At 30.8% G+C, this 10,000-nt stretch overlaps 1 protein-coding gene across 11 annotated transcripts in view; it reads right to left on the bottom strand.

Moving 5' to 3' along the window:
- LOC124431509 (protein glass-like) overlaps positions 1 to 4,654 on the bottom strand; it is a 12,782-nt gene extending 8,128 nt beyond the window's left edge. Inside the window, exons 1-4 of one of the 11 annotated variants that reach the window (XM_046979542.1) lie at positions 2,620 to 4,652; positions 2,308 to 2,416; positions 1,522 to 2,160; positions 318 to 537 (exon numbers count right to left, since the gene is read on the bottom strand). In XM_046979542.1, coding sequence (XP_046835498.1) covers positions 318 to 537; positions 1,522 to 1,590 — 289 coding nt within the window. In that variant the 5' untranslated portion in view covers positions 1,591 to 2,160; positions 2,308 to 2,416; positions 2,620 to 4,652. Of the gene's footprint in view, positions 1 to 317; positions 620 to 1,521 lie in introns of all 11 variants that reach the window. The other 10 variants (XM_046979584.1, XM_046979599.1, XM_046979594.1 and 7 more) reach the window with 10 other exon arrangements.
- Between the last annotated feature and the right edge of the window lie 5,346 nt (positions 4,655 to 10,000).

Here is a 10,000-nt window from a genome sequence, read left to right as displayed (position 1 = left end):
AACAGGCCGACTCACACGAATTTCACACGAACGATACTTATTAATCAATTTGATTGATTTCACTTATCTGCCATTGTTGTTATTGTTATTGTCGTTGTTGCTGTTGTTGTTATTGCTGTTGTAGTTGTTGTTATATTAATTCTTTTTCTCCTTCCTTTTTTCCTTTCTTATTTCGTAGTGATTCAAATTTGTTATATATGTATACAAATATATATGTATATGTGTATATGTATATATACATATTTTATATATATATATATATATATATATATATATATATATATATATATATATATATATATATGTCTGTTTCTCACCTGTGCCGAGAGTGTACGGCGACTCGGAGGTGTTCACCGTGTGATGATTCTGCAGAAACTCCATCTCTATAAAATTTCTGACTGCAACCTCCCCTAGTAAGCACACACCCCCGTAGCCCGCCCCTCCTTGAAATCCTCGATAGCGCCAACGCTCTTCTCTCTTTCTCTCTCTCTCTCTCTCTCTCTCTCTATAAAGATCTGGTCCAGCCCCTCCGGTAACCTTGGCAACCACGCATACCTCCGTGAGTGCAACCAATTTCTCCAACGTTTAAATGTGTGCCTCGAACCATATCATCATCCCCCTGTTATATTTATATATATATATATATATATATATATATATATTTATTTATTTCTTTCGTTCTTTTTTCTTTATTTTCTTTTTTTTTTTTTTTATTATTATTATTATTGATTAGGGCAACAAAAGAAAACGAAATAAGCAAGAATATAGAGAGGATAGAATTTATAGACAATACATCATCGGTTTCTTTCATTTTCTAAAAGCCCGGTGAGAGGGGGTAGTGTTCTTCCTTTTTTTCTTTTCTCTTTTTCTTTTTTCTTTTTTTTTACTTTTTATAATCGACAAAACGAAAAGATCATTATTCTTTCGTATCGAGAAATATATTAATAGATGAAAATTTCTAATCCGATGGTTATTACTCGATATTCAATATCTTGTTATCAATTCATTAGTTTTCAAACGATGATATCTATCGTCATTTAATATTCTTTCTCGTATTCGCCCAAAAATGTAGAAAATGAAGGAACGAATTGAAAAAAAGAATCCAAAAACAAAGATGACTATATATATATATATATATATATATATATCTACATATATACATATTCTCTTTTTCTTTGAATATTAATCGAATTGAAAAGGGTTAATATAAAGTAAATATCGATTGGTGGACGTTATGGTGTTAATTAGCGAAAATTAATTTCAAATATTTAACAAGTATTAGAGTTTATAATAATAATAGTTAGAATAATTTCGTAATCATAATAACAGATATAAATCAAGTCTCAATAACTTGCTTTTTTCTTCTTTCTTTTTTTCTTTTTTATGAATGATTGAAAGTATAAAATATATATATATATATATATATATATATATATATATATATATATATATATATATATATATATGGGCCAAAAGAGAAAGAAAGAGAGAGAGAAAGAGAGAGAGAGAACATGAAGGTACCTTTATGGCTTGGAAGACCTGTCGGTCTCCTCTAAGGGCTTCTGCAGGAAACCTACGAAATATTTTCATTCATAGATTTAGAACCATGTGCATCCAACCCCACGTGACACCCACATACCTTACACTTCGATCAGGACGAAAATACAATAATGATCCATCGTTGAAGATCCTCCTCTTTGAAAAATTTCTTTTTGTTTTTTTTTTTCTTCTTTCTTTCTTTCTTCCTTTTCTTCTTCTTTCTCTTTGCCTTTTTCTTTTTCTTTTTCTTTCTCTTCACTCTCATAAAGGACGATATATCGCGAACGTCGTACGTGATTTTATACTACGATTGTATTATTTGTTTATGACGAAAACTTCAACGACGTAAGGTCAATCGTCATTCCCTTTCGTCTATAGGGTCGTACGATCGTCACTGTCTTCCAATATTTCCCGTTGTATGTACGATTGTTAATCTTCATGGTAAAAAAAGAAAAAAAAAAAAAAAAAAGAAAAAAAGGGGGTACAGTAGTGATACACGATCGATGATAAAACTTCGTCGGCACTTATTGTTCAACGTATCTTTATAAAACAATACACTAATAATTTTAATTTGAAATCCAATCCCTTTGCATTGGTTGATTCACTAGACTCTAAGAAAATCTGATAGAACGGAGATATATATATATATATATATATATATATACGTTTCAGGGATGAATTTAAACGATTTGTAGATTAAAAAAAAAAAAAAAAAAAAGAGAAAAGGAAGAAAAAAAGGAACGAGAAAAAGAAAAAAAAATATATCACCATAACAGTCCGTACAATAATTGCAACATCTTTTTTATCGTCCTATTGTCAGGAATATTATCACAACAACATTGATTTCCTCAACAAAAATTCTTTAGCACTCTAATCCCTCAACGCCATATTACATATACGTATATATATATATATACATATATATATATTTATATATATATATATATATATATATATATATATATGTATATATATTAATCGATTATGAAGGGTGTTAGGGTATATTCGAAGATACACAAAATCCTTCCCCGTTCGTTGTATATCACATGAAATGAAAAATATTATTTTCTATTTGTTTACATAATCGAAAACACATTAGTTTGGTTTTTTTTTTCCATTATTAACCAATTACACCGATCTTATATATACATATATATGTATATATATATATATATATTATATAGTTCACTAATTTAACACCGATCGCGGATAATAAACGAAAGACGACTGCGGCTCAAAGTCCTTGGGAATACTAACGTCGGCTACTGCCATGCTGGCACGATCGCTTGCCAATGTGTCTTGGCTAACTAGGGATCCACCAACCACCCACTCTCACCCCTTACCTACTCACTGACTACGTACTACGTACCATCTGACCCCACTCCACAACGAACCCTGATCTGCTCGTCTCCCTCTCTCCCTCTCTTTCTCTCGCTCTCTCTCTCTCTCTCTCTCTCTTTCTCTCCCTCTTTGTCTCTCTCATTCTCTCTGTCACTCCCTTAACAACTAACGCAGCTCTTCCTTCCCGCCTTCCCCCTCCATCGTACTCTTACTTTTTTTTTCTGCGTATGTGTGTGTGTGTGTGTGTGTGTATTTTTTTTTCTTTTTACTTTTTTTAATCTCTTTTTTTCTTCCTTTCCTTCTCTCTCTCTCTCTCTCTCTCTCTCTCTCTGTGTTTGTGTGTGTGTGTCTAGTACGTAGTACTATCATCCTTAGGAATTTATTATTATTATTATTATTATTATTATTATTATTATTATTATTATTATTATTATTTTCTAATCGAATGATTTTAATCTTTGTTCCATCGTTCAAGATTTTTGTTAGATCATTGTATTATACATAGATATATGAATTTCGTTCATTTTGAATTTTTGGAAATTTTGTTTTGTTTTGTTTTTACTTCTTCTTTTTTTTTTCTTTTTTTTTTTTTTTTACAAACAAGGTGCATGTTCATGATTATCTTTCTTTTTTTTTTTTGTTCTCTCTTTTTTTGTTTCATTATCTCTTGGTCCGATTTGTATATGATAATTGATATGAGTCGATCAGCAATGTTCCGAATGATTTCATCCCTCTTTCTTGAGGGATTTTTTCTTTTTTTCTCTTCATTTTTGTTCTTTTGATTTTTCTTTTTTTTTTCTTTACTATCTTTCCATTCAATATCTCTATCAATAAATAGTATTTAATTAGGATAAATTCGTTGTATGTTTTCAAAAAATATTTCAATCCGTATACGTTCCTTATCCTTGCCGGCTGTATATTATTTGTGTATTTTTTTTTTGTCCTATCACTTCTATCGATGATCTTTTATAATCATCGATAGAAATCTTTTATCATTTTACTCATGACTTTTTATTATTGCAAATATATATTCAGAATGTATTTTGATCTTCTCCCTTTTTCAATTCTTTTATCATTAACCCCCTTCTCGTTTATCCTTAGACAGAATTGGAATAATTTTCCTTAAAGGGAGTGAAAAGAAAAAAAGAGGAAAGAGAAAAAGATTTCTTACGAATTTTTAAAAATTGTTATACATCGATTTCATCCCCTATTTTTTTTATCTCCATTTTACTTTCCAATATCTATCGTCCTATCATCCTTAAATCTTATTAATAATCTTCCCTGTAATTACGACTCTATACGATTTTCTTCTTACTTAAATAACAATTAAATAAAAACAAAAAAAATAAATAAATAAATTGAAATTAAAACGTATTATTATCATATTAATGATCTAAAAGATATGTACATTTTATTTCCCTTCGAAAATATTTTAGATCGATTTCATCCCTTCTCCTTTAATATCCTCACTGTCCAATCTCTTTGTCATAATCACCGTCCATCCCTTAATCCTTATCAATAATCCTTTCTAATCGAAAGATCTCTTATAGTTTTTTAATAATTTCAAATGATATTCAAATTGATTTCATTCATTTTTATTATATTGCTATTTAATTTATCCAACATGTAATTTCCAATCATCGTTCTCGTCTACAATTGAGATCTATTAATTTCTTTCGTCAATTGAAATTATTACAATGATATTAATTGAAATTATTCCGATAATTAATTTGAACGAACGAACGAACAAAAAAGAAAAATAATTTACAAAATGAATTTGAATTGATCATAATAAAATAATAAATTATATTATCGAATTGTATTATTTATATTATTTAAACGATCGATAATTTTGTCGTTCTGAAATTTATTAATATAATATTGTTCTTTTTTTTTTTTCTTTTCTCCTATTTTAAAATTTTAATAATATAAGGAGAAGATAAATATGGAAGTGAAAGAAGAAGAGAAGGGAGAAGAAAAAAAGGAGAAATAAAAAATTCATTCATCATTCTGACATTTTTCCGAATAGAAATATAATTGCAGGAAGAGAACGTTATAATAAATTTTCGATAGGAAGTATTATATCTTTCAATTTTTCGCAATTATATCATACATTCGTACGATTTAGTCATACTAATACCTACAAACATGTAAAAGTATTTTCATTAAAAAACAAAAAGGAATGAAAAAAAAACTTATTCTCTAACCCCCTCCACCCACGTAATTAATAACTTTATTTCAATGAAAGAAATGTTACGCCTTTCTATTTTCTTTTCTTTCTTTTTTTTTTTTCGTACAAAAATTTCTTGTTTTTTCTTTTTCTTTTTTTTTTTCTTTTTTACATAGCAAAAATATAATATATATGCGAAAAAAAAAAACTGATCAATTTTCTCACGACGAAACAAGAAATCGACATCTTTAATTTTTCTTGTTCCCATTTCTTTCTTTCTTTCTTTTTTCTTTTTTTAATACAAAAATTCTCTTTTTCCTTGTCTATAAAGCAAAAGATATTACATAAAGATGCGCGTGTGCAAAATATTTTTTTTTTCTTTTGTCATTGACAGACGTAAAAAAATTGAACAATTTTCCATCGACGAGTATGCACTCCGTGGTAACATCGTTAAAGTGTTTTAAGAGAATAGGACATTAAAGAAAAAAAAAATTATATATACATATATGTATATATACATATACATAGGTATCTTGTTGTTAGTTTCAAGGAAGAGGTATCGACATTGGCATCAAATTCTTTCTTAGCCCTTAGGTCGTAGGTTGGACCGGACAACGATGAGCCCGTTCTCGATGACATCGATGATGGCGCACGATCGAACGAATGAACGAACGAGTAAACGAGTAAACGAGTAAACGAGTAAACGAGTAAACGAGTAAACGAGTAAACGAGTAAACGTACGAGTGAAAATGCCGCCGTCGGCTGGATAGCACAGCGTTCCACGATATCTTGGTGCCGACGATACGGGATACTAATCGTTCATTCGGTGATCGTTACCCATCTCCACCAACCCCTGATCTATATCTCTCTCTCTCTCTCTCTTTCATTTTTTCTCTTTCACTCTCACTTATATCCGCATCAATATATATGTATGTATGTATGTATGGTTCACCTTTGGGAGCGGGGAAACAAGGCCAAGGGATATTATATTTTCTCGAGATACCATTACCACGCCGATCACGGTGGTCCTTTCATGGGTCCTCACAGACGAGTACACTGAGATCACTGGCTCGTAATGCCTTCCCTTTCGTGGATTATTGAGCATCAACGAAGAAAGTACCACGAGTTGGTTGTTTGGTTGGTAGGTTGGTTGGTTGGTTGGTTGGTTGGTTGGTTGGTTGGTTGGTTGGTTGGTTGGTTGTTTGTTTGGTTGGTTGTTCTATCAAGAAGCGACAAAACGATATATTCGAAAGGAAAATAACATTGTTTCTTTTTTTCTAAAAGAAAATATCTTTCTGAACTAACCCATATATCCCTCTTACCCTTTCCCTTTCCTCACACAATCTCACACTCTCATTTACTTATCCCATCACATCACAATTCAATTTCTTTCCGTTTATTTCTTATCGATCGTTCGAAACGTTATTTCTAATTTGATTTGCAACCTTCGAATTCGCAACCTTTTCTTTCTTTTTTTTTTATTTATTTCTTTTTCTCTTTTATTTATTTATTAATTCACAGCGCATGAGAGAGAGAGAGAGAGAGAGAGAGAGAGAGAGAGAGAAAGAGAGAGAAAGAGGGGGATGACGTTCGATATCAACGGGTCACTAAAAAAATATCAAATGTCCGACATTAATCGTACGAGTATCATCGTACTCTCGAGTATATATATATATATATATATATATATATAAAATACATATATACATATGTATAGATGTATGTATGTTTCTCTCTCTCTCTCTCTCTTTCTCTCTTTTTCTCTCTGTGTCTGTGTGTGTGTTTGTCGCCGGATCGGACACCTGACTGCACGTATAGTTCCGATGTGGATATACAGGAAGAGGAAGTCGACCACACGGCGTGCATCTCTCACCACCTTCTTTATTGGTTATACGTTAACCGTGTGTCGTCGATAGTTATAGAACACAAACCCAAAAGATCGAGTTCGTCGATCTTCATTGGTCTCTCTCTCTCTCTCTCTCTCTCTCTCTCTCTTTCTTTTTCATACTTTCTTTCTATCTTTCTCTGTCACTCCCCTATCACATCAGAACCCTCTCTGGCACCTCGAAACACGATTATCGCGAGAGATAGAAAAAGAGAGAGGGAGAGAAAAAGAAAGAGAGAGAGAGAGAGAGAGAGAGAGAGAGAGAGAGAGAGAGAGAGAGAGAGAGAGAGACTTCTCCTGCATCACGCCGAGTGTACAACCTGGGTATTGGTTTACATTTCCAACCGATTGGGCTCATGGTATTTACACAGGACTACGTTCGAAACTTGCATCTCTTTCTTCCTCACTCTCTCTCTCTCTCTCTCTCTCTCTCTCTGTCTTTCTCTCTGTCTATCTTTTCGTTCTTCTATTTCTTCCCTTCTAAGTCTCTTCCATTTGCAATTTCATTTTTCAAATTTTATTAATTATTGCCACCTTATCGCACGTTCATTACAAAATCATTTTTAGGGGTGGTTGTTAATAGAATAGTTTTTTTTTTTTCTTTTTTACGATCCTAATACCTTTCATCCGATCCTTCTTCCTCCGATAGAATACGGTTTTCTTGTTCTTTTTTCTATTTTTTTCTTTTTTTCTTTTTATTTTATTTTATTTTATTTTTGATCTTTGATTACATCGTGAAATTTCCCTACAATTATTCGAGTAGTTTGTTTTATTTATTTATTTCTTCATTTTTTTTTTTTTTTTTTATTTGATTTGATTTGATTTGATTTTTCATTTTATCGTGGAATTTGTCTACAGTCCCATTTTATAGCGGATTTAATTAATCGAGTAGGTTTATTTTTTATTCATTTATTTATTTATTTATTTATTTATTTCTTTTTTTTTTTTTGAAACACGTAATATCGTCAAATTGTTCAAATTTCATTTAAATTGACATCTTTTTCTTTGTTTCTTTATCCTTTTCTTTTTTCTAGGGATGAGTAGTGGGAGGTGGAAGGGGTTTGATAAAAGGGAACATAATGAATAATGAATATAATTAAGCAAAAGTTTCCTTTTTCCTTTCTCTTCCTTTTCTCTGTCTTTTCCTCTTTTTCTTTTTCAAAAAAGAATTATAATCAGTTACAAAGGTAACAAAGTATCTAAATATTCGTTCGGGAATATTTTTCAAAATTGTTTACGTACGAAATTGTTAAATTTCTTTTATGTTTTCTTTACAAAAAAAAAAGAAATAAAAAAATAAAAAAATAAAAAAAGAAAAGAGGAAAAAGGGAAGAAAAGAAAAAGAAATATAATTTTATTACAATCTATCGTACAGATAATACGATAGTTATTATTTTCAATAACAGAAATATCATTATAAATATACTTTATATTTATAATTTATTTGATAAGAAATTCTCGATTAGAAAAATATTATCGATCGATTTTAACAATGATATCGTTAATGAATGTTATTGTTAAATGAACATTTTAAAGAAATTTAATGAAAATTTCTTTATGTAGGATTTTATCTGTATATTAAGTCTTATTTCTTGGTATTAAGAGAATTCGTTATCATATGATCAGAAAATTTTTATTAGAAAAATCTTTGACACGGAAATCAGAGTCTTCTCCGATGAACTTCTACACATACACATATACACATACACTCGCATACATGTACACACATACAGTAAGATTACTCGCACGAGTAACGTTTAGCATTTCGATCAAAGTTCTAAGCTTTCGCATGGCAAAATCTATTCAATGTCACAATCCAAACGTAAACGTCCACCATGAAGAATATTGAGTGTGGTATGGTGTGATGAGGATGGTGGGTTGGTTTGGTTAGAAAGATAGATAGATAGATAGATAGATAGATAGATAAAGAGAGAGAGAGAGAGAGAGAGAGAGACTCACCCCTTGTGAGAAACCACAATGATCAAATCGAACTCCCTCTTTTCATTGGTCCCACCCCTCGTTGAATCTTTTCACAAGAATCCTCCTATCGTTGATTTGTGCACCTGTGTTTGCTCGCACCTGAAATGAAGAAAAAAAAAAAAAAAAAGAAAGAGAAAAAGAAAAAACAAACAAGAAAAAAAGAAAGATGAAAAGATAAAGGAAGTAACGATTACAGATTTAATAATATCGTTAGTTAAACCAATGTTAAAAATCATCAATCGCCTTTGGACTTTCGTCGAAACGTTCACGCTCGTGCACGTAACATTGTACATCATTTATGTGTAAATATTCTTTACGAGTTCATCTAACATGTGTGCGTCCGTTGATCAAGCGATAAGTACATTGAAAATTGATCGCAATTAAATTTTTCTTTTTATTTATTTATTTATCTTTTTTTTTCTTTTTCTGTTTTTTTTTCTTTTTTTTTTTTCTTTTTAATTTTCTATTTATTTATTCACTCATTTCTCTTCGTTTTTCTTTATTATTTAATTCCCCCCCCCCCCACCCACCCCACCCCACCCTTCCTTCTTCTTATTCCTCTTTTTCTACTTCTTTCCTCGTGCAAGGAAAAGAAAAAAATAAAAATAAAAAGAAAAAAGAAAGAAAGAAAGAAAGAAAGAAAGAAATAAAGAAAAAAAAAAGAAAAGAAAATTATTGGCACGCGCGTAAACGCGTTTAATATCTTAAAACTCCTTTGGGACGGACGATTAACTAAAAGGATCGATGAAAGAGATTTCCTATCTCTTCTATTATACGATACGCGTATTGTGAGTGATTAGATAGCGAGATGAGATGACATGTAACTTTGTTCAATTTAACATCGTTCCTAGGATAATCCCAGTTTAACGTGATGGATTATTCCATGGAGATAATGATTATGACGACGACGACGATGACGAGAACGACAACGACAACGATGATAATGACAATAATGATAAAGATAATAATTAATGTTTGACTGAAGACTATTTAATTACTACTACTACTACTACAACTACTACAACTACTACTACTACAACTACTACAACTACTACTACTACTACTACTACTACTACAACTACTAC

Source organism: Vespa crabro, chromosome 1, assembly GCF_910589235.1.
Source record: "Vespa crabro chromosome 1, iyVesCrab1.2, whole genome shotgun sequence".
Taxonomy (NCBI): Eukaryota; Metazoa; Arthropoda; class Insecta; order Hymenoptera; family Vespidae; genus Vespa; species Vespa crabro.
Note: the sequence above shows the minus strand (reverse complement) of the source record. Positions and strands in the feature narration are given on the sequence as shown.